The 27026-nt window shown below is 56.5% G+C and overlaps 1 protein-coding gene across 9 annotated transcripts in view; it reads left to right on the top strand.

Annotated features, from left to right (window-relative positions):
* AHDC1 (AT-hook DNA binding motif containing 1) overlaps positions 1-27026 on the top strand; it is a 63786-nt gene that overhangs the window by 29572 nt on the left and 7188 nt on the right. For 8 of the 9 annotated variants that reach the window (XM_090268885.1, XM_090268888.1, XM_090268887.1 and 5 more), the window contains 4 exons: positions 12394-12571; positions 17847-17958; positions 18107-18144; positions 18554-23461. In XM_090268885.1, the coding sequence (XP_090125011.1) occupies positions 18628-23418 (4791 nt within the window). In that variant the 5' untranslated portion in view covers positions 12394-12571; positions 17847-17958; positions 18107-18144; positions 18554-18627 and the 3' untranslated portion in view covers positions 23419-23461. Of the gene's footprint in view, positions 1-12393; positions 12572-17846; positions 17959-18106; positions 18145-18553; positions 23462-26095; positions 26224-27026 lie in introns of all 9 variants that reach the window. The other variant, XR_016509653.1, reaches the window with a different exon arrangement.

The following is a 27026-nucleotide window of genomic DNA, read 5'->3' as shown; positions in this document are numbered from 1 at the left end:
GTTCATTCTCCTCCAGAACCAGTTCCATCCCGCCTGGGGGCCCCCCCACCAAGGAGCGGATAAGCAGCCCCATCTTTCTTCCCCTCCCCTGTTGAGCCTTGGGGGGCCTGAGGGCCAGGCTAGTGAAGAAGCTGAGGACCCAGGCAGGAGTGATAAATATTGAAGAGGAGGGATTTCGGTGTGGGCTGGAGCAGCTGCAGTGGTTCGAGTGTCACACTATCTCTCCCCAGGTTTACTGACCCATTTCCATTCACGCGGCTGCCAGTTTCCTAGCAACGGCAACAGTCCCCCCAGAACAGGCGGAGTGTGTGTCTGCCATTAGCGACTGCCGCAACTGTGTCAAGGTTACCCCGCTCCTGCAAACCCACCCCGGCGGGTTTGTTTTCTGCCAGCGCCTGGCACACATGGTGCCAGCCAGGGAGGGGGAGGAGAGGCGAGGGGGACGGGGGCCAGCCCAGCGGCTTGGGTGGGTGGGGGGAACTGAGGAAGAGCTGCAGTTCCTGGTCCACTGGGAGCCAACTTGGACTGAGGCCGAAGCAGGCCCCCCTCCCTTGGTTGGTGGAATTCCTGAGCCCGAGGGGAGCAGGGGGCGGGGCTGTCCCTCAGCCCTGACCCCCGAGATTCCACAGCCTGGGGGGAGGGGTGTCGGCCGAGGGGCCTCTGGGAAGCCTGCCCGATCTGACCCCACCTGGCTTGTTCTGCTCCTGCCTTGGCTTCCTCCCACTTCTGCGCAGCTCCGTGTTCTCTCTGCTCTCAGCTCTTTGTCCCAGCCTCTGTGGCTGGTCTCCCCAATCAGACTCCCCAGGGCAGGGTTGTATTTCTCCCATCAGGCTAGGGGCTCCTGAGGTTGGGGTTCATGATGCCTTCTTTCCTTTGCCCCTCAGCACCGCCTCATGACTTTTTTCCATATGTCATGGGAGATGAAATCAAACAGTTAGTGTGGCAAAGTCTAATTTTTCTTAACAGAGACTAGTGGGGCAAATACCTCCATCCCATCCCGTTGGTGCCTGCTCTCCCCTACCTGGCAGCACTCATGGGACTGGCCTTTGGTAGTAGAGTACCCCTCTTTTTCACCCTAGAAGCCTAATTGCAAAGGGTTAAAGCACTCCCCTCCCCCCACCTTGCCTTGGTATGTGAGCTCCCCCAGGCTGGGGGTTGGGAGGATGGGAGGGGGGGTCTGTCGCCTTATAGCCAGCCACTCATGTGGTCAGCTCAGACCTGACCAGTCACATTCCTGCCCAGGAGGCCTAGAGCCTGAGGTGGAGGGGCAAGGGCCTGGAAGGAGTTGGGTTTGTTGGATTGGAAAGGGGGGCGGGTTACTGAGAAGTTAGGGCTAGGGGTTGCTCAGAACTTGGAAGTATTAGACCTGACGAAGACTGAATCCACATCCCATTCCTCTGGGCCTCAGTCTCCCTGTCTTTCCTCCCATTTGCACCCTTCAAAATGTTCCTGTGGTCCACATAGTTGTGATACAGGTATAGACCTGGTCCCAGTTCTAAACAAAGAGTGTTGTTAGAAGCAATTTCTGACATGAAGGGTGGCACAGAGACTTGTGGGTAGCCTCCAGTGTGACTTTCTGGTGCTTGGAGGTCGGCTGGGTTTTTGGCTGGGTCAGAGGCTCTGAGATCTAGGGTACAGAGCAGGCTGTGCTAGACAGTAGAAAGAGACCTGGGCGGGGACCCAGGAAACCTGGTTTTCTGCCCAGCCTTGTGTCTGACTCATGGCTTCAGTCTCCCCATCTGAGGGGCTTAAGTCAGTGGTCTGTAAAAGCCCTCCTGTCCTGTTAAGTGTTTCTGGGTGAGGGATGAGGAGTGGGGGGCAATAGTCTGGAGGGCTGTGGGAAGCTTCCAGCTCAAGGGGGAGTTTGCAACACGATCCCAGAGCGAAAATAGCCCAGGTCATTTTCAGCTGCTTGGGCGGAGGTATCTGATCCTGGGAGGGCAGGGCAGCTTGGGCAGGGGGCAGGGAGAAGCATTCTGTAAAGCCCTCTGGGAAACCGGACCCCAGGATGGAGGATGGGGAAAGGTTGGCATGCCCAGCTGGGCTTCCTGAGACCTGCTGGGGCCCTGGCAGGGGCCCTAGAATGGAAAGATGAGGAATGCAGAGGGTTAACAGGAGGTGAGGGCTGGACTCCTGCCCCTTTTGGGTCCTGGCCTGGATGAGGTGAAAGGTCAGCCCCAAGGAGTCCAGGCACAGCTGGGGAAAGAGTAATCTGATCCTTCTCCCTAGCCAGGCTCAAGGGATCATAGAGCCATCTCCCCCAGGAAAGGTGCTTTGACATCCCCAGGAAGAACTTAGTTTCTGTTCTCAGCAGGGGTTGGGGTCTAGGGGAGGATCCTGGCCAAAGGGGTCAGGGAGAATTGCAGGCCTGGTGCCCCAGCCAGTATGTCAGTGCTTTGTCATCCTCGGGTCAGGGGAGGTGGAGGTGAGCCTGCTGGAAAGGTTAGAGGTGGCCTGTTCTGGCCCTGCTCTCACTCTGTGCCCCATTTATAATTCTGACTAAAGCTTAAAGGTAGGAGACCCCACCCCCATCCCCTAACACACACTGATTAGTGTGAGAAACTGTCTGATACTAGACTGTGACATTGAGATGTGTTTGGGGTGGAGAATTACACCTCAACTCTGAGATGGCTTTGCCGTCTGTGGTTGTAAGTGTGGTGGGGTGTTAGGGTGTAAGGTGGTGTGATGGGAGACAGAGATAAGTCACGCTTGACCTGGGCTCCAATCCTTGCTTTCACCTTAGGCAGGTTATTTAACCTAAGCCTCAGTTTTCCAACCACAAAATGGGACTGATAGTATTCACCATAAAGGCTGATGCAAGGATTGGCATAGAATAAGTGCTTGGTAAAAAGTAACCTTAATTAACTTCATTGTATGCCAAGGTCACATGCAGTGTGGAGCTGCATTCAGGCTGGTCTGGCTCCAGAACAGGAAGTTGGTGAGCTATAGATGAGGGAGAGGGTAGTTGTGAGAATGTGAGTGGGCCAGTGTCCCCAGGGCTGTGCCTGAGGCTGTGGAATTATCCAGGTCACTTGGGGTGAAATGGGGTCAGGCGAATGGTGTTGAGTCTGTGACAAGGGGTGGTTGGGGCAGGCTGCTTCTTTGCTCGCCCCTTGCCGGCATGTTTCGTGCAGCCACATGTAGGTATAACTGTCCCAGGAGTGTGACTGTAGGTATGTTTGAGAAGGCGCAGGCATCCCAAGAAAGAACAAGTCGCCTTTTGTACGCGTCCAGCCTCGGGCTGGGCTGGGCCCTCTCTGGGGGATCCCCTGTTTCCGCACCCAGCTCCCCGCCTACCGACAGCGCCCTGGCTCCGCCGGCTACCTGGGAGGCGGCCTGAGCGCCCCCTCCCGGGGAACGGGCCTTGGTCTTGGGGCAGGGGTCTGGGACAGGAGGCTTGCCCGAACCCCTGGCCACGCCCCTCGTGACATCACCCCAGGTACTACCAATCTCCGGAAGCCCTGCCCACGGGCGGCCGCTCCCCCTGGGCACCGCGCTCCTGCCAGCCTGCGGTGCAGTGGGTGGAGAAGGAGGCAAGGCCGGCCTGTGGGGTGGGGAGACCGTCGAAGGCCTCGCCCTTCCTGCCCTGGGAGGGGCTGAACAGCGGCCCTGAGACCTTAGAGCTAGCTCAGCTCCCATTGAAGAGCTTCACAAGACCTTCTCTCTCCTGGAGCACTCTTATCTTCTTGCCCACCTGCCCAACCCTTACCAGGTACCAATTTCTGCAGCAAGCCTTCCGGAACTGACTTTCCTCCAATCATGTTTCTGATTGCCTACACCCTTTTAGTGACGCTCTGTAATGGCAATACCAGCACTACTACTAACACCAACTGCCATCCCCTGAGCAATTTACTGTGTACCGACTGCTCCGTGTTTTTCATGGAATATCTTACCTGATGATAGATCTCTGATTGCTTTCGATCTTGTATTATGAGCCTGTCTCACCCACTGGATTGGGAGTTCCTCTGGATAGGCATTTCAGACATGGCCTCACTCAGAAGAGCCACTACTAAATGTTTAGGATAATGATAGACGAGGAGACAGGCTCTGTCAGAAGTCACACAGCAAGTAGGTAGAACAATCAAAGCTAGAAACCAGGTTTCCTGGCTCCATTCAGTTCTTTGGTTCCTGTGTGAGGCTAAGAGTAGGGAGTTACACGGAAAGGTGCCATAGGCTCCCCTTCCCCAAAAATGATCAAAGGAACCCGAAGTCTGTCTTCCTCTGCAGTCCATATCCCTTGTACCAGAACCCTTGACTTCTGGAAGGAACAGTGGGGGGAGAGGATACTGGAGAAGGTGAGAAGGCTTTTGCAGGCAAAAGGGGCAGTTCTGAGCTGCAAGGAGTATTGTGGGCCCAGTGATTTGGGGGGTGGTGGTACTGGTTACGGGGACATAAGGACTTAGCTTGCAGGTGGGAAGTTCCAAGTTGGGCAGAGAAGAGTGTGGGGAGCCAAAGTATGTGGGGGTTCAGTGCAAGGGAGTCAGGGATTGTGCTGGGCCAGCACTCCCCCTACCAACAAGCTGGCCCGGTGGAATGCTGGGAGGCCTGGGGGATGGGGGCCAGGCAGCCAAGGTGTCTCTGGTGGCACAGAAGCAGTTAAGAGCTGCCTCAGCCCGTTCCTTCAGACAATTAGTGACATCTCGCTTGACAACACCACACTGAGCTGATGCAGACCTCAGCCCCCCTCACAGCCCCCCCATGGCCGCTTCAGCTGTTTATTCTTGGGCTTTAACAATTGGGATTCTGACTTGGAGGAGCAGGCGCCCTGAGCTGCCCTCTGACCCTCCGTCGCCTTGGCAACTGGCACCCGGTAGGCCTGGGCTCTGCGTTAGGATTACAGATTCTGAATTCACAATCTTGCTGCTCCCCTGCAAGCAGAGAAGCAGCAGCCGCAGCTGCAGCATTTTGGATCTTCAGCTAGACTGGAGGGGGCAGAGAAGGAGAATCCCCAGGGGCCAGGCTGAGGCATGGGTGGGAACCTGGGATGCCTGCAGGCTACCTGGGAAGTAGTGCCCCACTGGCAACCACCAAGGGGTGGGGCAGGGCCCAGGGCCCTCTTCAGCTTCCATTCCACTCTGGAAACTTTTCCTGGTACAGCCAGGAGGGCAGGAGTGAGGCTACATCATCACCCCCCTCTTTCCCCTCAGTCAGCCCCCTACCATGTCCAGAACTCCCAAGTGCCAGCAGACTGTGCCCCTGCCGTGCCCGCAGCCATGGCAACAGGCCTCCTCCCTGGTTCCTTCCTCCCCCCACCCCAACAGCCAACTGCCCCAGCTGAAACTGGAGCTGATGCATCTGCGAGCCTCATGCCCAGACCCACATTCCATTTCTGTCCTCTTCTCCCCCACCCCAAACTCTGGCGACAACATCTCTCCCCCTCATAGCCCCTCCCTCCTTGTGTCTGTCTACTGCTGCCCCCCACGCACACACACACAAACACAATCTATCACTTAGGGTCTTTTCCTCTTTCCTGCCCCATTCTCTGAGTGTGTCTCATTCTCTCTGGCTGTCTCTTAGTCTCTGGGTGTGTCAATCCCTTGTCTGTCTCCAGCTCTCTGCAGTGTCCTCAGTTCTCCATGCCTTTCCCTGTCTGTGGCAGGCCCCTTCTCCATCTCTTCCCCTGTGTGTATCTTGTTCACTCTGTCTTTTGTCTCTGCCTCATCCTGTGCTTCTTTCTCTTCTCTCTGCCTTCCTCTCCTCTCCTTCTGTCTCTCATCCTTTCCCTCCTCATCTCTTTCTGCCTCATCCTGTCCTGTTTTCTTGCGCCCCCCGCTCCATTCTTCCTCTTTCAGTCTCTTCCTGAATCTGATGCTCTGCCTTGGTTTCTCCCACGCTCTTTCTCTTCTCCCTGGGTCTCTCCCTCTAAATATGTAGATTTCCTTCAAGTCTTCTTCCTCTCTTTCCCACCTGGTCATTTTCCTCATGGGCCCTCCCCCCCGGGTTGGAGCTGAGAGAGGGGGTCCTACTAGAGTCACCCCAAAGGAGTCCCCTCTCAAGTAGGGGCCAGATGTTCCTGGCACCCCATTAGGCAGGTGTAGTTGAATCTCAGATGGGGAGGAGAGGGTCTAAGGTCAAAGAGTCTATAGCGAATGGAGCACCAGGAACCTAGCGTGCCAGGCCTCCCTTTCCAGGGCTCCAGAGGATGGGGCTCCGTCTGTCTAGTTTACCTCTGCTGTTCTAAGTAGGGACAGAAGGTAGTTCTAGGGCCTGAGCTGGCCCAAGAAGCTCCCTAGCTCTAAGGACTCAAAGAAAAGCAATGATTCCTTGGATTTGTCTCCTCCCCTACCACAGTGATGGCTATCTCAGATTGTGCCTCAGCTTCCTTCAACAGCACAGGGGTACTCTTGCTGTATCTTTGAGTTCTTTATACTATTTTGCATACCAGGAGCAAAGTCAAAGTTATGAAGAAGGAAAGGGTAGAGTGACTCCTGCCCCCTTGCTCACCAACCCCACAAGAGCTCCAGCACAGAATTTGTTTGTCTCAGGGCAGGGGTAGAATAAGGGTCCTGTCTCCTTAAGTATCCGGTGGAGGACAGTGCCCCACCTCCCCCCAAGACTCCAAGACTGGCAGCCCCTGCTGTCAGGCCCTCCCTCCCAGTCTGGGCAGTGGCCTCTGGCCCTCCTCCCAGCAGCCCCTCTTCTAGGAATGAGCTTGGAGTCATGGGAAACAGGCCCTGGGATGGGGGCTCCAGGACTCCAGGGCTCAGCCCTTGCTTCTGGGTGTGATGAGGCCTGGTCAGGCAGAAGTTCTAGGACCCTGGGGTCTTGGCACTACTTACCAAGGGGCCAGGAGGGGGAGAAGGGGTGCCTGGGGGAGGCGGGTTGCACGCAAGGCATGCTGGGCCCCCCTCGGCGGGTGGGTGGGGGGAACAAAGCTGGCATCAAGGCCTCAGCTAAAATTAGCCGTTTCCCTGCGCGGGAACGAGCATGCCTGCCAGCCGCCCAGATCGCCGCTGCCTCGGCAGGCCATCTGTCGCCACGTTTTGCTCAGTCCCCCAGGGTCCCCCAGCTCCAGCCACCCCCAGGGGCTAGAGGGACTCTGCTCTGAAGCTGTCCCTGGCCAGGGCTCTAGTCTCTTCGGCTGTCATGCTGTGGGACCTCAGGCTAGGCAGAGTCCCTCTCTGGGCTCCTAGACAACAAGAGGACCCTGGACACTGACATCCTAGATCCCCCAGTCCTTCCAAGCACCAGCTGCTGATGTTGGTCATGTGGGGCTAGGGTATAGGCTAGGCCTCTCTCTCGCCCAGTGTCTGAAGGTAGGCCAGGTCAGGTTTAGGGTAAAAGTCTGGGTGTATGAGAGACTCCTCTCAGTTTCCTTGGTCTTCAGTGGCTCTGTATGCAGCAGCACCCCAGGATTCCCTGCCTTACACTCCCCACATACACACATTATGGAACTCCAAGCAGTCTTACAAAAACAGCTCTAGTGGGAAGCTGGGAGGTGGAGGAGGCTGAGCCCAGCTGATACTAACTTGCTCTGTGGCTTGGGCAAGTTTCCTGCTCCCTCTTTGTCTGTTTCCCTCTCTTTAATAAGAAGCTCCCATTTCCTGAGCACCTGCCCACTTTATGCCACCTTGTCTCTTGAGACTGATGTTATCGTCCCCACTTTACAGATGAGCAGACTGAGGTACAGGAAGATGAGGAAGCTGTGGGAGCCAGGGATGGATGGTTGTGTCCTCTTTCCCATGGCCCCCGGTGCTCTACTTGCTGGTCTCCAGCTTTGGCTACTTTCAGACCCTGGCACTTTCCTGGCTGCTGCCCCTTCCCCCCACTCCAAAGCCAGAGGCTGAGCTGCTGCTCCAGGGTCACTCAGCTTGGCCTGGGAGGAGCCCAGACTTGAACCCAGGCCCCTTGGCTCCTGGCCTCCTTCACTCTGGCCAGCAGGCTGGGCTTGTTCCCTGGGTGAGTCATGCCCTGGGACTTTGGCCTTGTCAGGCTCTGTGGTCTGAATTTGGAAGGGGAGGCTTTGTAAGAAAGAGGGGCTCCCCTGGCAGCAGGAGGGGTTCTGAAGCTATCGTCTCTCTCCCTTCTCAGTCCTGCACCCTAAGGGCATAGAGACAGCAACCCATAACCTGTCTCCCTTCCACCGATCTCTAAGTCTTATGGGAATTGCTTCTCAGTGACCACTCATTCTGCCCCCTCCCTAAACAACAACTATTACATTCAATCGTAATGAGGTGAGGGTGGGAGCTCGGGGTGGTGGTGGTAGTTCCAGGTTGTCTGTGTGCCCGGGAGGCTTCTTCCCCAGCACCAGGACACTGGGTTACCCAGGAGGGACACCGCTGTGCTTCCTCTCCTGGTGTCCAGGAACCAAGGTCACACCCAGAGCCCTATGCGCCTCCACCTCCTCCTGGGGCCAGTGGTGTTTGTCACTGGGGCAACGTGCGGCTGTGCCTGGCTCTGGCAGTGCTGGGGTGACATTCATGCCCTGTGAGCTGTGACGCCTCTGCAGGCAGAGGACAGCATCACCCAGGCTGGCAGTGATGGGGGAGGGGTGGGAGTGGGCTGTCACCTCTCCGAAGCAGTCAGGGGATAACATGTCATGTACCCATCCAATTCTGGAGGGAGGACTCAAGGGGAAGGAGCAAGGTTGTGTTCCTGACATATACCATGGGATGGGGTTGTGGGGGTCTGTTTCTTCCTCTGTGTGTTGGGTCAGGGGAGGTTCTCCATGCATTTCACATCCAATGAGTGGGTGTGGAGATACCTGGTTATACATTAGTTACACCATTGTGAGGGCCATAGCCTGTGTTCCTGTCTAATACTGCCTGGGGGTATCAGATGTACCCCTCTTACGCTTGTGGGAAGTGACAGGTTAGGGGAGTAGTCGCTCATATGCCTGTCTCTTGACTGTTGGGTATGTGTGAGATGTCACCATGTGCCCATCTCATGCTGTTGTGGGGAGTGACATGTATGATTATCTCATGCTCTTGGGAGGTTGTCAGTAACTTAGGAGCTTGTCTCTCACCCTAAAGAGACAACATGGTGTTCGGTGGTATGGAGCTTGCAGTTGGCAGGGCCTTCCCATTGAGACCACAGGGGCCAAAGGGCTGGCCAGTGGGCGCGCTCAAGGCCCCAGCACCAGAACAAGTCTGGGTTGGCTTGGGGGGTGGGGGGGGCGGTGCGCATTCCCACATGACCTACCTTCTGACCCAGCTGCTGACCCTGGGGACTGTTCCCCAGGAGGAAAGACCCAGTGTTTTTCAGACAGTCGCAGTGGGGCCTCTGGGACTGGGGCAGGTGTAACTGGAGAGGTGGGGCACCAGGCAGGGGTTTGCATGAGGGGCTGTCCCCCTAGGCCTGAGGGAACCCTATTCCCTGCCTCTTCTGCCCCTGAAACTGTTAAACTAATTAAGGCTGTGGAGCTGCAGGATTAATCGGGGCAGCTCGGCGCGGGCCGGGAGCTCAGGTAGTCGATTAGTGCGCAGCGGAGGATATTGGATTTCTGAACCGCAAGTCAGCACTATCCGGGCCTGTTATCTCTCGGAGGCTCGAGGGTCAGGAGGCGGAGGCTCCAGGCGTGCTGGCTACCCCCGTCCGTCCCGCCAGCTCGGAGGTTCACTCCCCCTGCCCACACTGCTGTCTCCTCCCGTCTGCCCGCATCCCCACCCACCCATCCCCCCTCTGCCCTCCTGGCCCTGCAGCTGCCCACACAGCGTCCTCACCCAGCCCTCGTGCCTGGCTCATCCTGGCCTGTCTCCCTCCACCGCCCTCCGGTCTCCCTCTGTCAGGCTGGCCTCCCCCATGCACCATCCCCTCTGGCTCTCTCCCTCCCAGTCCTACCTGGCCTGACTCACACTGTGCGCCTCACTAACGAGCTCTTCAGCCTCTCACTAGCCTCTCCGCCTCTGTCATTTCCCTGTCACTGTCCCCCAATCTCTGTTCGCCTCTCCCACCACCTCTCCGCTTTTGTTTTTGTGTCTCACACAGCTTCTGTCTGTCACTGTCTGTCTCTGTCTCTCATATCTCTGTCTCTGTGTGTGCGGGTGTCTCTCTCACTCTCTGTGTTTTTCTCTTTCCTTCTGGCACTTCTCTCTCTCTCTCTCTCTCTCTTTCTTTCTCTCTCTCTCTTGTGTGGTCTCGGCTGGTGTCTGCAACCAGAACAAATCTCCCCCAGCCAACACCCCCTGAACAAGCAGGCCAGAGCAGCTAATGGGAAACATGTGATTCTGCCTTTCGCCTGGAGCACCGTGAAGGGAGCCTTAGTCCCAGCTCAGCCCATGCTCCCCCCTCGCTGCATAACCCCCCCCCCCCGCCCTGTCCCCCGCCTCCCAGCAGCTCCCCTGGCCTGTGTGGGCACAGTCACAGTTCCCCAGTCAGTTACGTTTTAGGGGTTTGGGGGGAACTGTCTTTTATCAGTTGGGGAGTATCGGGTTGTGGAGGGGCTGGGAGCAGCTTTGCTCCTTTGGTTCCCCCCAGCCCCCAGGGCCAGACAGACCCCATGCAGACTCCCCACCACTACCACCATATGTAGGAGAACAGGGCCAAGATGAGCTGAGCTGTGGGGGTCTGGATGGGGGGGCAGCCAGTCCACCTCCATGGAGGGCTCTGGAGCCACCCAGATTTCCATCTTTTCCGCCCTCCTGGGCCTCTGAGGAGCGGCAGAGGTGGGGGCTCCCTGAGGGCTTGGGAGCTGCTGGGCTGCATTTCTGTGCCCACCCAACCACAGGGGAAGGGGGATAGATCAGAGGAGGGAGGCTCTGGCAGGTTGGAATTCTCCTTCTCTGCCTGTGGATAAATTGTCCCTAATCCAGGCTTGGGGAGCTGTCTGGCTCCTACAGAGAGAGAAGGAGAGAGAGGGAGAGCAGTAGATAGGGAGGAGGCAAGCAGGCCTACAAACACAATGACACAGACACACACTGTCTCACAAAGGGTCTCTCACGTGCACGCGTGCACGCACACACACACACACGCTCTGATGAGTTACACAAAGGTACCACACAGATACTGTGGCACCCTTGGTTTGACAGGCACACTTTGGCACATAGACTCTCACACATGTTGACACTGACAGAGCTGTACTAGTACAGACATGCAATGACATGGCATCAAGGACCCACAGACACAGTGTGATAAGGTCATACTGTGCACACATACATGGACACATGCATAAGCACATACTGATCCACGATGAAACAGATCCACAGGGACACCGTGACCAGTCATGCCATCACACTATGATCCTGAAGACCCAGAGAAAGGCAGAGGTAGGAAAGAGTCAACACTGATCCACAGTGACACCAGTGCCCACATCGCAGGCCTGGAGATTAGAAACCTGCAGGGACAGCAGAGGGTCACCCGCATGCCCCTTCCCCACCCTACATACATATTCAGAGAGCTCTGAGACAGGCAGAAGCCAGTGCAGATCCTGACACAGTAGGATGCAGAGAGCCAGGCAGAGTGCATGCAGAGAGGCACACTCACAGCGTGACCACACTGGGCACACCTTGTCACATAGAGGCACATACTTTCACCTCTGTCCTCACAGGCATGCAAACACAGGCTCAGCTGGACATACACAAAGCTGAATAGACCCAGATGCACACACCCACATGTATAACTGAAGACACCAAGCCCAGGTACACATCAGACACACACAGACCACAACTGAGCAAACATACGATCCCATATATGTACACTCAAATACACATACATATACCTGCACAGACATGCAAAAATATAGAGAAGCATACAGAAAGCTAAACAGACGCAGGAACCCACATGGAGGTGTATTTACTGAGACAACTGAACACTTATAGACATGCATTCATACAGTCCCAGGCAACCAGAACTTGTAAGGAGTCCGTGAGACCTGGTTCTCAGACTCCCACTGGGCTCCAGTACAGACCTCAAGGCAGACAAATGGGCAGGAAGCAGCAGGATAGTCAGAAGGGCTATAGCTGTTACAGAAAACTAGAGCTGTAACCAGCTGATAGAGACGGGTAAATGCCAGCTGCATACACACTCCTCAGGGAAATCTGCATACACCATCACTTTGAATGGCAACTCGTACCTGTATTATAAATAAGCTCTTAGCATTTACAGTTTCCCCACAGTGCTCCTCCCCTTTCACAAGATCTCCCCGGTTTATGGATAGAAAACTGAAAGCCAGAGAGGTTAACTGACTTGCCCAAAAGGACTGCCTACCTCCCAAAGCCAGGTTCTTTCCACCATAGTATGTGTACATGTTCACTCATGCATATACCTACATATACCAAGATGCTGCTTCCCAATAGGAACCTGAGATTTCAAGGTTCACAACTCCCCCAATGAAATGAGGTGTGAGCTGATTTAATTATAATCAAGAGTGGACCCAGTCTAGGACAGCCTCCTGGTCCCTCTGTTTAGCTCATCCTGTGTCCATGCTTAACGCCTGTGGTACTTTTGCTTCTGCAGATGGGAGCTTGCCTGCCTGTCTGCCCATTGGCCTGGACCCCAGTGCCCACCCAGCTAAGTGCGTGCAGAAGGCCCCGGGTTTGGGGCAACTCTCAGGCTGCCGCAGAGAACACCCTGAAATCACTGGTGAAGACTGGCCTTTCCTGCTGAGCTGGGACTGTCTGCACAGCCTGCTCAGGTAGGTAACAGTGGACAGGGAAACTAGGTCTGTGCTTCGGCCTCCCCCAGGAAGTGAGCATCAGGGGGAGTTACTTTCCCATCCTAGCAGGGATTTCTCCCTGCCAGCGTAGGCCAAAAAGAGGCCCTTGAGAGAATCCAAATATATTAACCCAACTTACTCAGACTCCCCATTACCCAAAAAGGGGAACTGAGGCCCATGGGTATACAGCAGGTTTCCTGGAGTCCTGCTCCCTAGTCTGGGATCTCTTCCCTGCTCCTTGATGACCTGAGAGAACTGGGACGAGAGGGTTTATGACAATGAGCAGAACTCAGGGCAAAGGGGAAACCAGAGTGTGCCTGATGTATGCTGCTCTCCCCCAGAACTGAAATCTGTGGAAGCAAGAGCTGGGAGGCCAAGGTAAGACCTGGGTAGTCCAGGTATGCTACGCTGCCCAACTAGGATGAGGTGAAGCAGGGGACAAGACCCGCCTCCCTTCTCCTGGCCCAGATTAGCCCACCCAGGCTCAAGAGCCAGAGGCCAGGTGGGGCTGCCCTGCCCTGCAGAGGCAACTCCCTGAACTGACACATGAAGCCTCCAGGCTCCAGGAAGCTCCCCAGAGCCCAGCCTGCCTGGGGACCCCACCCAGCTTCCAAAAGAGCATTCCTGGGGCCTGAGGTCTGGGGGTGGGGCCTCCTGGGATTGTAAGGGCGGGGAGGTTCAGCTGTGGGAGGATGCAGAGCTGTGTGTACCCACTGTAGAAGTACAGGGCATCTTGTGTGCAAGCACACAAGCATGCATGCAAGCAGGTGTATGTAGGGCTCTGTCCTTAGGTGTGCAGGGATCTGTATGCAAGAGTTCTTTCGTAAGTAGACTGAGCTGGGGATGTTTGAGGGCTGTGTATGTGGTACATTGGAGTGATGAGTGTGCAGGATTCAGAGTGTGTCCTGGGCAGGTGCGGGAATACTGGAGTGTTGTGTTTGCCACACTGGATAGTGTATGCATATAAGGTGCTAGTGTACATGGAGAGAGGCAGGTACACTAGGATGGTATGGTGCATATGCATTGGGATCTCTCCATGTGTCACTGGGAAAGCATGTGTTCAGGGTTCTGGATGCATGTTGGGGGTGGTGTGTGCACATGGCACCATTTGTGCTTTGGAGGTGGGCTGAGCAAGCCTTCAGCTGAGCTGGGCTCAGCAGTGCCCAGCCTTGTGGCCAAATCGCTGAAGTCACTTCCTTTCCAGCAGCAACTTTCCAGGAGGAGGAGTTCTTCAGACCTGGTCAGGGAGGGGGGGGGGGTGGAACAAGGAGCTCTCAGGGGAAGGAGGTGGGCGGGGGTGAGAGTCTGTGGGGAGGGCCTGATGGGGCTGGAGGAGGGGAGTCCTCTGGGAGACAGAGGGAAAGACAAGGACAGAAGTCTGGAAGGGCCAAGGGCAGGAGGGGATGGGGGCGGAGCAGGGCGGGAAGCACAGTCCCTGGGTGACCTCGGAGGGAGGAAGGGAGGGCCACCCAGCAGGGTGAACCTCAGGTTCAGCCAGAGCTGGCTGTGGTGTCTGCACACCTGGCACCCAGGTCAGGGGGCTGGCAGGGGGTGGGGCTAGGGCAGACCTGCTTGCCAGGTGCCCCACTCCATGCAGGAAGGGGGTGGGCGAGGGCTGCACAAAGGAGCTCTGTGTGGTTGGGGGTAGGGTGGAGTGGGGTGTGCTGTGCTGGGGCGGGGGCTCTTGGCTCCAGGGGGCGGGGCGGGGCTTTGCTCCCCTTGGGGGCATTGGTGGCTCTGAGGGGACACCTAGTGGTGAGGGAGGGTAGTGCATCAGGATGGCTGGGGTGGGAGGGGAAGGCGAAGAAGCTGACAGGGGTAGATTAGAAGTCAAAAATTAAAACTAGTGGTTGGGACTGGAGCTCTTGGAGGAGGCTGCAGGGTAGGGGACTGACTCTAGACAGTGAAGAAGTTTGGTTTAAGGAGCCAAACCTAAATTAAGACTTATGCTCTTCTACCTCATGGCTGTTTGTCCTTAAGGGCATAACTTAACCTCTCTGTGCTTCCAGTTAAATGCCAAGTAAGTGACAGCTACTCATATTTTCTCATTATTGTTATTTTTGTTATGGTTTTTGAACTGGAGTCAGATTCGAAGAAGATTTTTTGTATAATTGGGTTGGTGGGAGGGGGGTGAAGAGGAGGGAGGAGATTGAGAGGGCATGCTTAGGTCCTGAGGGGACAGGTCCTGGTAGATAAAGGCCCAAAGGGAGATGCTGGAGGTTTCACCGCAGCAGTAATGGCCCTTTTGATGCAGTGTTTTTCATTTGAGGACATCCCTGGACCTTCAATCCAGGCTGGGAGGGAAATGGTGGGGGGGCAGGGTGTGCAGCATGGAGAGAGGGTCATGAGGCCGGAAGTGAGAGCTAGGCCTGGCAGTCTGGCTCCCCTGGGGAGGCTGTGGGTGGGGGAGGGGGAGGCTGTCTGGGGAAGGGGTGGGGTGGTCACCGCCGCAGCCACCAGAGGGTGGGGCTGGGGACTCAAGGATGTGGGCTGGCGCTTCCCGGCACTGTGCACAGCAGATTGGGGCCCTCTCCCAGCTGTCTGGTGTCCCCATGGGCAGGCTCAGACACACTGACCCAGAAGCAGACAGAGGTACAGAAGGACCCTTTTGGCTTTGTTCAGACATAGGGTAGGTGGTGCCCTTGGGAGGAGTCCAAGAAAATGGCCACCTGGGTGTGGTGGGGAGGAGAGCCAGCTGCTTCCCTCAGATCCTAGAGGCTGCAAGAGAGCAGTGGACAGTCAGGAGGTCTGGCAGGAGGACATGCTCAAAGGTCTTCACTGGTGGGTGGAACAGAAGCAACCACTGGAGAGGTTTCCCTTGTCTGCCAAGATCACAGCCTCTAGCCCCAAGTGGGAGGTCCCTAGAGCAGGGAGGCTTGGTAAGCACCACCCTCAGAAGGGGAGGGTTAGTGGGTTCTGGGAGGCATCTCTAGGAAGGCATCAGGAGCCATGGGTCAATCATACTGTTGGAAATCAGAGTTGGAGATTCCAGAATCTCAGCCTCTTCCCTCCTTTGTGAGGGTGTTACCCTCAGGCCTTCCAGCCAGAGCAGTGGCGAGATCCTTGAAGCAGAGAGAGCCTACTTAGCCTGGCCTGGGAGGGGCTAGGCATGGAAAGAGCAGAATCCTGAGCGATCCAGTAGGCGGGACAATTATGAGGAACAGCTAAGACCTGGGACCTGTTACAGAGAGGGAAGGGACAGTGGAAAGGGATGTTCTGCCTGGATGAGAAACAGAAAGGCCCTCCCCGTGCCTTGGGTCTCTTTCCCTCTTTGAGTTTCCTCACCTATAAAATAGGAGGGGCATAAGGTGGCACTAGAACAGTGTATCCACTGAGAGAGCTGATTAAAAATACAGATTCCCAGATGTCCCTTCACATCTATGAGTCAGACTCCCCTGGACTAGGGCCTGGGCATCTGGAATGTTACACAGCTCCCCCAGCCCAGGGTTGGGAAGCCAGTGGGTTAGATGATTTTAAGGTTCCTCCCAACCTTAAATTAGACCACGGCTCTAGAAGGAGCACTTTTAGGAGTGGCTGGAGGAGAGTTGCAGGAGCTGGGAGTGGAAAGAGGCTTTGGACTTAGGGCAAAATTAGGAATCCTGCCACTGAGTAGCTGTGTGACTTAAGGCAAGATACACAATCATTCTGCGCCTGTTTCCTCTGTAATGTGGGAATTATAAGCCACTCCTTCTAGGTTGCTTTGAGGATTCAGTGGATCATATGTGCGGACATGCTTTGTAGGTTGCAAATCAATGTCTACCAAAGAGGAGTGGAAGAGTGTCCTTATCTACACCATACTGTCTCTGGGTCTGCTGTGCAGTCTTGCTGTGGGGTGACAGTACTGGGCAGTGCGGCAGCCAATGAGAGTCTGCATGTGTCTCTGAGAGATGGACCCTAGGGATCAGGTCAGGGCCAAACACTATGCAGTGTCAGGGTCAGCCTTTTATATATACGTGTTTATTGACTTGAGAGAGAAAAAGAAACATGGATTGGTTGCCTCCCACACCTGCCCCGACTAGGGATCAAACCTCCAACCTTCTGGTGTATGGGACTATGCTCCAACCAACTGAGCCACACCAGCCAGGGCAGAGTCAGTCTTTAAGACCCTCATGATAGTCAAGGCCCATTCAACTCCTTGCTCCCCAAGATTTCATCTCCTGGGGAACAGCCAGGGCCCTGAGTCCCCAGGCTTTCTTGAAAGTTGGACACACCTGGATCTAAATCCCAGCTCTGCCCAGGCCAGCTCTGGGAATCAGCTGGTAAATATTTATATAGCATCCATAGCCGAGGCCCTGGGGTTCAGGATACAACGGTAAACAAGACAGACGCAGCCCCTGCACCTGAAGTGCCCACATTCCAGGGGGACACACTGAACAGCCACTTATACAAGTAATTGATTATGGTCATGATAAAAAATGTGAAGGAGAAATAGAGAGGGGTGTGAGAGTGTGTAGCAGGGGCCATATCAAGGCAGAAGCAGGATGCTGGGGGGTCAGAGAGGGCCTCTCTGATCAAGGTAGAAGAGAGGTCAGAAAATGTTCCTTCCCATGTTCTTGTCTCCCTCCCTCACCCTTCTTGGGCCACAGGTCTGGAGAGGAGAGAGCCCCATGGAAAAAGGCAGGGTTGGGTACCCTGTGCTTCATTCATTCAATCAGTATTTTTTGAAGCACTCTTGTGAGCCACATGCTGATCAGGGTGTTGGGAGACACACGCAGAAGTGAACAGGACAGTAATCGTTGCCCTCGTGGTGCTTAAAGCCTTCCAGTAGATGGTTTCTTCATCTGTGAAAATGGGGATGATAATCATATTGATCTTGGGTTTGCAGGGGGTTAATGAGATAATTCATGTAAAATACTTAGGTCATTGTTTGGCAACAGAGAAAGGGTCCCCAAAGTATGAGCTTCTGTTGTTGTTGACTCCCTGGTATGATTGCTAAGCCTCTGACCTCAGGCACTCTTCACTTTTTTTGTGCTGCTTTTATCCCAATAATAATTAAGTCATTTTGATTATCTGATGTTTATCTACCCAGTCCTTGTATTGATACAAAGGAGGCACCCCATAAATAATATGAATGAGTATGTTAGGTCATCTCTGAGATTCTATTTCTTCATCTGCAAAATGGGGTCATTGGTAGCCCCTACCTTACAAGATTGGTATGAAGAATTAAATGAAATGATGCCTGGACATCTTCCAGCGCCAGTGCCTGGTTTGTAGTAGGTGCTCACTAAACCTGAGCTCCCATGGTCCTTTCCAGGCGCTTTCCACACCCTGAGGCCTGGGCTCAGGCCGAAGCTGTTCCACAGCACCCCCAGCTGACAGCCAGCAACTGGCAGAGCCCCCAGGCACCGTGGCCCTCTCTCTCCCAGGTCAGCCGGGTGTGTGCACTGGAGGGAACATCGAGGGAGCTGCGGGTGGCATATGTTGAAGAGACCAGGTTGATGGGCAGGTGGGCAATGATTAGGCTGTGGCCACCAGACCATTCAGATCTCCTGTTGTCTGTCTTGTCACCCACAGAGATATCCAGTGTGACAGCCCAGGCGGCAGAGCCGAGGGTGAGTGGCCGGGGTTCCCCTGGAACCCTGGGGATGGGGCCAGAAGGAGGGAGGCCTTGTCCCTGATAGGACTTCCCGGCTCTCTGGCAGGGGCCTGGCCCTCTCCTTCAGTTTGATCTGGAGCGGTTGCCCTGCCCTGCCCTGCTGATCTTCTTCCCTCTCAGAGACAGGTGTCCTGTTCCCTCTGAGCAAATAGCCAGGGTCTAAAGGGGATGAGCTGTCAGTAAGTGGAACTGGGGGCTGTGAGGGGCTCATGGTGCATTTGGTGGTTTAGGAAAAGCTGGGGGTTGACAAGTGGGTTGGACTTGGGGAGGGCACTTAAGGGAGGGGCTCAGGGGCTCATTGAGGATATGGGAAGCTGACAAGGACTTGGGTATTCAGTGAGAGACCTGTCTGTCCTGCCCTGTAGGTCCTGGTCCCGGCTTCTCGCACCCTCATGTCAGCCCCGGCCCCGCCCGGCGGCCCTCGGAGGACAAGGTCAGGATGCGTGTGAAGCCCCAGGGCCTGGTGGTGACTTCCAGTGCTGTGTGCAGCTCTCCTGACTACCTCCGGGAGCCCAAGTACTATCCCAGCGGCCCCCCTACCCCCCGGCCCTTGCTTCCCACCCGGCCCCCTGCCAGCCCACCTGACAAGGCCTTCACTCACACCTTCTCCGAGAGCCCGCGCCCACCCCCACGCCGGGACCCCAGCACCCGGCGCCCACCAGTCCTTGCCAAGGGGGACAACCTGCTGCCCCCTCGGGCAGCCCGTCCAGTCTCACAGGCCCACTGCCCCACACCTGCTGAAGACGGCAGCAGCTCCCGACGTCGCTGGGACAACGGGCGGGTGAACCTGCATCCAGTGGTGCAGCTGATTGACATCATGAAGGACCTGACTCGGCTCTCTCAGGACCTACAGCACAGCGGCGTGCACCTGGACTGCGGTGGGCTCCGACTTAGCCGCCCGCCCGCCCCACCCCCCGGTGACCTTCAGTACAGCTTCTTCTCCTCCCCCAGTCTAGCCAACAGCATCCGCAGCCCTGAGGAGCGGGCCACCCCCCACGCCAAACCTGAGCGGCCCAGCCACCCCCTCTACGAGCCTGAGCCTGAGCCTAGGGACAGTCCTCAGCCCAGTCAAGGCCATAGTCCCGGAGCCACGGCCGCGGCCACTGGTCTGCCCCCAGAGCCTGAGCCGGACGGTCCTGATTACTCAGAACTCGCTGACGCCGACATCCTTAGTGAGCTGGCCTCCCTTACTTGCCCCGAGGCCCAGTTGCTGGAGGCCCAGGCCCTTGAGCCACCATCGCCTGAACCAGAGCCTCAGCTCCTGGACCCCCAGCCTCGCTTCCTGGACCCCCAGGCACTGGAGCCACTTGGGGAAGCTTTGGAATTGCCGCCCCTGCAACCTCTTGCTGATCCTTTGGGGCTGCCAAGCCTGGCTCTTCAGGCCCTGGATACCCTGCCTGACTCCCTGGAGTCACAGCTGCTTGACCCTCAGGGACTTGACCCCCTGCCCAAGTTGCTTGACGTCCCTGGCCGGCGTCTGGAGCCCCAGCAGCCCTTAGGGCCCTGCCCACTGGCCGAGCCCTTGCGCCTGGACTTATGCTCACCTCATGGCCCCCCTGGGCCTGAGGGTCTCCCCAAGTACGCCTTGAGGCGTACTGATAGGCCAAAGATTCTGTGTCGCCGGCGGAAAGCCGGTCGGGGGCGTAAGGCAGATGCTGGACCTGAGGGCCGCCTGCTGTCTCTGCCTATGCCCACAGGGCTGGCAGCCGCCCTGGCTGAGCCTCCACCACCACGGCCGCCACCACCTCCTGCCCTGCCAGGCCCAGTCCCAGTCCCAGAGCTGGAGCCGGAATCTTCCCAGACCCCAGTGGTTCCTACCCGGAAAAGCAAGTGCAGGGGCGTGCGGCGCATGGTGGTGAAGATGGCCAAGATCCCTGTGTCACTGGGACGGCGGAACAAGACCACATACAAGGTGTCGTCCTTGAGCAGTAGCCTGAGCGTGGAGGGCAAGGAGCTGGGCCTGCGTGTATCCGCAGAGCCCACCCCACTGCTGAAGATGAAGAACAATGGACGGAATGTGGTGGTGGTCTTCCCACCCGGTGAAATGCCCATTATTCTCAAACGTAAGCGTGGCCGCCCTCCTAAGAACCTGCTGCTGGGTCCCGGCAAGCCCAAGGAGCCAGCTGTGGTGACGGCTGAGGCAACCACTGTGACAGCGGCCACCATGGCCATACCAGAGGTGAAGAAACGGCGGCGGCGGAAGCAGAAGCTGGCATCTCCCCAGCCGTCCTATGCAGCAGATGCCAACGACAGCAAGGCTGAGTACTCTGACGTTCTCGCCAAGCTGGCCTTCCTGAACCGCCAGAGCCAGTGTGCCGGGCGCTGCTCACCACCCCGCTGCTGGACCCCCAGTGAGCCCGAGTCAGTGCATCAGGCACCCGATACCCAGAGCATCTCCCACTTCCTGCATCGCGTGCAGGGCTTCCGGCGGCGTGGTGGCAAAGCAGGTGGTTTTGGTGGCCGGGGTGGGGGCCATGCAGCCAAGGCAGCCCGATGCTCCTTCAGTGACTTCTTTGAAGGCATTGGCAAGAAAAAGAAGGTGGTGGCAGTGGCAGCTGCTGGGGTGGGGGGCCCCGGTCTCACCGAGTTGGGTCATCCCCGCAAACGGGGCCGGGGTGAGGTGGACGCCTTGACTGGGAAGCCCAAGCGCAAGAGACGGTCCCGGAAGAATGGGACTCTGTTCCCAGAGCAGGTGCCCAGTGGTCCAGGCTTTGGGGAGGCAGGTGCCGAGTGGGCTGGGGATAAGGGTGGTGGCTGGGCCCCTCACCATGGGCACCCAGGCGGGCAAGCTGGTCGAAATTGTGGGTTCCAGGGGACTGAGGCCCGGGCCTTTGCCTCCACCGGGCTAGAGAGTGGGGCCTCAGGCCGTGGCAGCTACTACAGCACAGGCACACCTGCCGGCCAGACCGAGCTCAGCCAGGAGCGCCAAAACCTCTTCACTGGCTATTTTCGCTCCCTGCTTGATTCGGACGACTCCTCCGACCTCTTGGACTTTGCCCTTTCGGCCTCACGCCCCGAGTCCCGGAAGGCATCAGGCACCTACACAGGGCCCCCCACCAGCGCCCTGCCTGCCCAGCGGGGCCTGGCCACCTTCCCTAGCCGGGGATCCAAGGCCAGCCCAGTGGCAGTGGGCAACAGTGGGGCTGGTGCAGACCCCTCCTTTCAGCCTGTCTTGCCCACTCGCCAGACCTTCCCACCGGGCCGGGCAGTGAGCTATGGGATAACCCCAGCCACTTCAGACTGCCGGGCAGCTGAGACCTTTCCGAAGCTGGTTCCCCCCCCTTCAGCTGTGGCCCGCTCACCTACCACCCACCCACCCACCAATACCTACACCCCACAGTACGGTGGCTATGGGGCTGGACAGAGTGTATTCGCCCCAGCAAAGCCCTTTACTGGCCAGGACTGTGCTAATAGCAAGGACTGCAGCTTTGCCTATGGCAGCGGCAACAGCCTGCCTGCCTCGCCCAGCAGCGCCCACAGCGCTGGCTATGCCCCGCCGCCTACCGGTGGCCCCTGCCTGCCACCAAGCAAGGCCTCTTTCTTCAACAGCTCCGAAGGGGCTGCCTTCTCCGGTTCAGCCCCTACACCCCTGCGCTGTGATAGCCGGGCCAGCACTGTCTCACCTGGTGGCTACATGGTGCCCAAGGGCACCACAGCCTCTGCCGCCTCTGCTGCCTCCTCCTCCTCCTCCTCCTTCCAGCCCTCACCTGAGAACTGTCGGCAGTTTGTGGGGGCTTCTCAGTGGCCTTTCCGGCAGGGCTATGGAGGCCTGGACTGGGCCTCAGAGGCCTTCAGTCAGCTCTACAATCCCGGTTTCGACTGCCATGTCAGTGAGCCCAACGTGATCCTGGACATCTCCAACTACACGCCGCAGAAGGTGAAGCAGCAAACAGCTGTGTCTGAGACCTTCTCCGAGTCGTCCTCCGACAGCACCCAGTTCAGTCAGCCAGTCGGTGGCGGTTTTAGGCGTGCCAACAGTGAGGCCTCCAGCAGTGAGGGCCAGTCGAGCCTATCCAGCCTGGAGAAACTCATGATGGACTGGAACGAGGCATCATCTGCCCCCGGCTACAACTGGAATCAGAGCGTCCTCTTCCAGAGCAGCTCTAAGCCAGGCCGTGGACGGCGGAAGAAGGTTGACCTGTTTGAGGCCTCACATCTGGGCTTCCCGTCATCTGCCTCAGCCACTGCCTCAGTCTACCCGTCCAAACGGAGCACAGGGCCCCGGCAGCCACGGGGGGGACGGGGCGGTGGGGCCTGCTCAGCAAAGAAGGAACGGGGCGGCGCAGCAGCCAAAGCCAAGTTCATCCCCAAACCACAGCCAGTCAACCCGCTGTTCCAGGACAGTCCAGACCTTGGCCTGGACTACTACAGTGGGGACAGCAGCATGTCACCACTGCCCTCACAGTCAAGGGCCTTTGGTGTGGGTGAGCGAGACCCCTGCGACTTCATGGGACCCTACTCCATGAACCCATCCACACCATCTGATGGCACCTTTGGCCAAGGCTTCCATTGTGACTCGCCCAGCCTGGGTGCCCCTGAGCTGGATGGCAAGCATTTCCCACCACTGGCCCATCCTCCCACGGTGTTCGATGCTGGCCTGCAGAAGGCGTATTCACCCACCTGCTCACCCACACTGGGCTTCAAGGAAGAACTGCGGCCGCCACCCACAAAGCTGGCTGCCTGTGAGCCCCTCAAGCATGGGCTCCCGGGGGCCAGCCTGGGCCATGCTGCTGCAGCCCAGGCCCACCTGAGCTGCCGGGACCTGCCACTGGGCCAGCCCCACTACGACTCCCCCAGCTGCAAGGGCACAGCATATTGGTACCCACCAGGCTCAGCTGCACGCAGTCCACCCTATGAAGGCAAGGTGGGTACAGGGCTGCTAGCTGACTTCCTGGGCAGGACGGAGGCTGCGTGCCTCAGTGCCCCACACCTGGCTAGCCCACCAGCCACGCCCAAGGCCGACAAGGAGCCACTGGAGATGGGCCGGCCACCTGGCCCACCTCGTGGCCCTGCTGCAGCCACTGCTGGCTATGGCTGCCCGCTTCTTAGTGATTTGACACTGTCCCCTGTGCCGAGGGACTCGCTGCTGCCCCTGCAGGATACTGCCTACAGGTATCCAGGCTTTATGCCACAGGCGCATCCCGGCCTGGGTGGGGGCCCCAAGAGCGGCTTCCTGGGGCCCATGGCGGAACCTCACCCTGAGGACACATTCACCGTCACCTCCCTGTAGTGCCAACTGAAGTGCCGACTGGACCTCGAGGTTTTGTTCCTGGGTGAGTCTGGGGATGTGGGTGTAGTGGGAAGAGGCCTGGGGGATAGGAGGGGATAGTGATGAGCAGGAAGGATTTAAGAACAAGATTGGGGACCTGGAAAAAAAGATGTTGGGATTCAGGAAGGAGTCTGGGATTGTTATGTTGGGAACAGTTTTATGGAGATGGGTTGCTTGAGTGGGGAACCCAGCACAGGGCTTGGATGTTATTGAAATGGCTGGAGAACCACAGCCCGGACAGTCTCATCTAGTTTGGTTCATCGAGCATTTATTTCCCTCATCCATGCTAAGTCCTTGACGGGCACCACCTAAGTCCCCAGAAACAGTTACCACTTGACCTCGTGTAAGAAAAGGTGTTTGAATTGCTCTGTGATGGGGAAGCAGGTTGCGTAATTACTATTGAGGGCACCCACCCTTGTGGGCTCCTTTGTTTCCCTAGGAGCTTTCTTTAGTCCAGGGTGCAGTCTGGCAAGGGCCAGGCTAAAGGTATGGCCAGCGTGTCTGGTCATACTCGCTGCAAGGGCTCTATGAAATGCCCAGAGTATCTTTTCCTGGTCTCACATGGTACCCCCAAAGGCTGTTTTTCAACATCTTTGGCCTGAGGTAGGCTCGGTGTGGTCAGGAATACGGGGCAAGGACCTAGAAGTGGAGAAGGGGGTGCTGGGGTCCTGCCGCGCCTGTGTCAGTGGGTCTGTCCCCACGCGGGATGTTTCCTGCCTAGAAAAAAGCCAGTCCCTTTCCTGAAGCCAAATGCTTTGCTAAGAGTTAACTATTGGTAGATATTTAGATGTTTTTATTAGGCAGTGTGACCTCAGTAGTTAAGAGTCACAGTTTTTTAATATTCTCAAGATTTTGTGTTTTAGAAAAAAGGAAAACCAAAGAGAGAAAATGCCCCCCAAAATAGTACAAGCGGAGAACATGGGAGTAAATTTTTTTTTGATGAACAACCTGCTCCAGAAATACAGCCACAGCTGGCCCATCAGATCTCACTGCTGAACAACAGCCCTGCCGCAGAATTGGCTCAGGTGGGATGGGTGTTGGTGGAGTGGGCTGAGGGCCTTGAGCCCCTCACTCTTCACCTCTGCTGCCACTGCAGCCTCCTGGGAGTGTCTCTTCCTGGAGAAGGCACAGCAGGGCTTCTGGAAAGCCCCATCCTGATCTGGGGAGGCCATTCAAGGTCAGGGTGACTCAGGGTCCTAAAGTCATGTCAGTGGAAACTTCTTACCCACTCTTCCTGACCTCAGCTCCCTTGGTACCTGGGGTGGCAAAGGCAGCACATGGGAGTCTGGAGGCCTAGAGAAGGACCATTCCCCAATTGGCCTTCAACTTGTTATATGCCCTTGACCAAGTTCTTATCCTTCCTTCCCCAATTCCCGCCTCTTGTTTCCCCATGTGTTCAAGGAAATAGACTTTGATAATCTCTTAGGCTCTCACAACTCCACATGGCATAGACAATAGACCAAACCTTTTTTTTTTTTTTTTTTTGGCAGTATATTTTTCCTCCTAATGAAGCCAGGCCAAGATTAAAATTGCCTACCATTCCCCACGTGTCTCATTGCAAGCACTAGAACCACAGATCTGAAGCAGGCCAGGGGGGAGCTGCTTAGGTTTAAAATGTCAAACTCTAGATCCTTCTCACTAGAGGGGAGAAGTCTTGTGGATAATCAGAAATGTGAAATAATCCGAAAGCCATTCCTCCCAGAATCTGGGAGGTGTGGGGGCTGGGTGTTTGGGCAGGTCACAGCTCAGTGAGATACATAATGGAACTACCAGTGAGGCCTGAACACAGGAGGAACTGGGACACCATCCAGCCCCACATTCTGGCCCTGCTCCCCACTCAAAGCTCGGAGTTGACAGCACTATCCTCAGACCAAAGCATTCAGTTATTCCAGAGACATCTGTCCAGCACCCGCTGTGTGCCAGGCATGGGGGGGGACACCACAGTGAATACCACAAATGAGGTTCTGGTCCTCAGGGGGCTTCCAGTTTAGAGAGAAAGAGAGTAAACAGAATGACGCAAAGTATTTGGTAAATATCGCTGTAGGAAAGACTGCACAGAGAAGAAAAGCTAGGAGGCCACAGGACTGCAGCAGGCTGACCAGATCTGAAGCTTATGCTTCAAGGATGAGGGAGAGGGAAAAACATTCTGGGCAGAGGGAACAGCAGTGGGCAAAACCCTGAGGCAGGAAGGAGCTCAGCTTTAAAGACAGTAACACTGAGTGAGGGGGCAAGGCAGGCAGGGCCAGAATCACGCAGGGCATTGGAAGGATTTTGAACTTTATTCCAAGACAGATAGGGAACCACTGAGGTGAACCTCAGCTGGGATGTGCCAGGAGTCACAGCGGAGCAGGGAAAAGGGGTGAAGGAGGGGGACCAGCTGCAGTAATCCCTGCAGGCACTGACGGTGGCTTGGACCAAGGCTGTGGTAAGGCTGTCTTCCTTCTTGAAGATGTCACACCAGGTCCCTCATCTCAGACAACCCTCTGGTGCCAGGCACTAATTAAAATCATTATGGGAATGAGGAGGATTTGGGGATATAGGGAAGTAGAACTGTGAGGAAGAAGAGTTAGCAGAGGAAGTGTCACTGTCAGCAGAGGGCCTAAGCAGAGAGGACAGTGACATGCTCGTTCACCAACAGGCTGTGAGCACTTGATGTCGGGCACTGGAGAAGCAGTCCTTCAGCTCAGCCTCACATCCTGAGCCCCTCCATGCTCGTCCCAGTGCCAGACACAGGGAGACAAAGCAGCCATGGCCCTGTTCTCAGAGGTGAGCATCCACCCCAGGGAGCTAAAACAAGTACGCAAAGAACCTGAGAACACCTGGTGGGAAGTGGCAGGTGCGCAGGGGCCAGGAGAAACAAAGCTTGGGCACCAGGAAAGTGGGTGTCGAGGTCAGAAGTCACGTATCTCTCTGCCGCTGTGGTGAGAAAAAGGACACGTTTTGTGCTGGGCCCTTTGTGCGACACCACTTGACTGACCCTTCACAACAGCCTGGGAGGTGAGGCCCCACCCGCGATCAGAGAGTTGAGGAAATAGGTGCAGCTATGAACCTTGCCCAGGGGATCCAGTCAGTCAGTAAATGGTGGAGCCAGCATTTGAATCCAGTACTTCAGTGTCCCCCACGTCCCCTGCCACACTGCTCCCCATCCATCCCACTTCCCCAGCTCCCCACTCGCAAAATGACGGATTGGTTGGAAGTTCCCTACAACTGTTTCTGGGTCTGACATTTTAAATGGGTTTGAGGTTCTGTGGAAGAAGCTGCCTTTGAGCTTGACCTTGAAGAACAGGCAGGATTTGGAAACTGGAGAATGGGGGAAGGGCATTCCAGGCAGAGGGAACTGTGGGCAAGGACAGGTCACATCCCAGTGGGAATAAAAGAGGAAAGCTCAGAGGAGCCAGGGTGGGGAATGTGGGACCAGACTGGTCTGGGAGCTGAGCTAATGGGACAGAGAAGGAAAGGGGTGGGGGTGGGGGCACCTGAGCCCAGGCAGACATCTTCTCTCGTCCCTTAGATGGAAAGCAGAGCCAGACAGACTGGCTCCACGTTGGGCCCTCATGGCTGAGGATAGG

Source organism: Furipterus horrens, unplaced genomic scaffold (genome assembly GCF_987537825.1).
Source record: "Furipterus horrens unplaced genomic scaffold, mFurHor1.1.pri manual_scaffold_3, whole genome shotgun sequence".
Taxonomy (NCBI): Eukaryota; Metazoa; Chordata; class Mammalia; order Chiroptera; family Furipteridae; genus Furipterus; species Furipterus horrens.
This window is presented reverse-complemented; position numbering and strand designations above follow the sequence as displayed.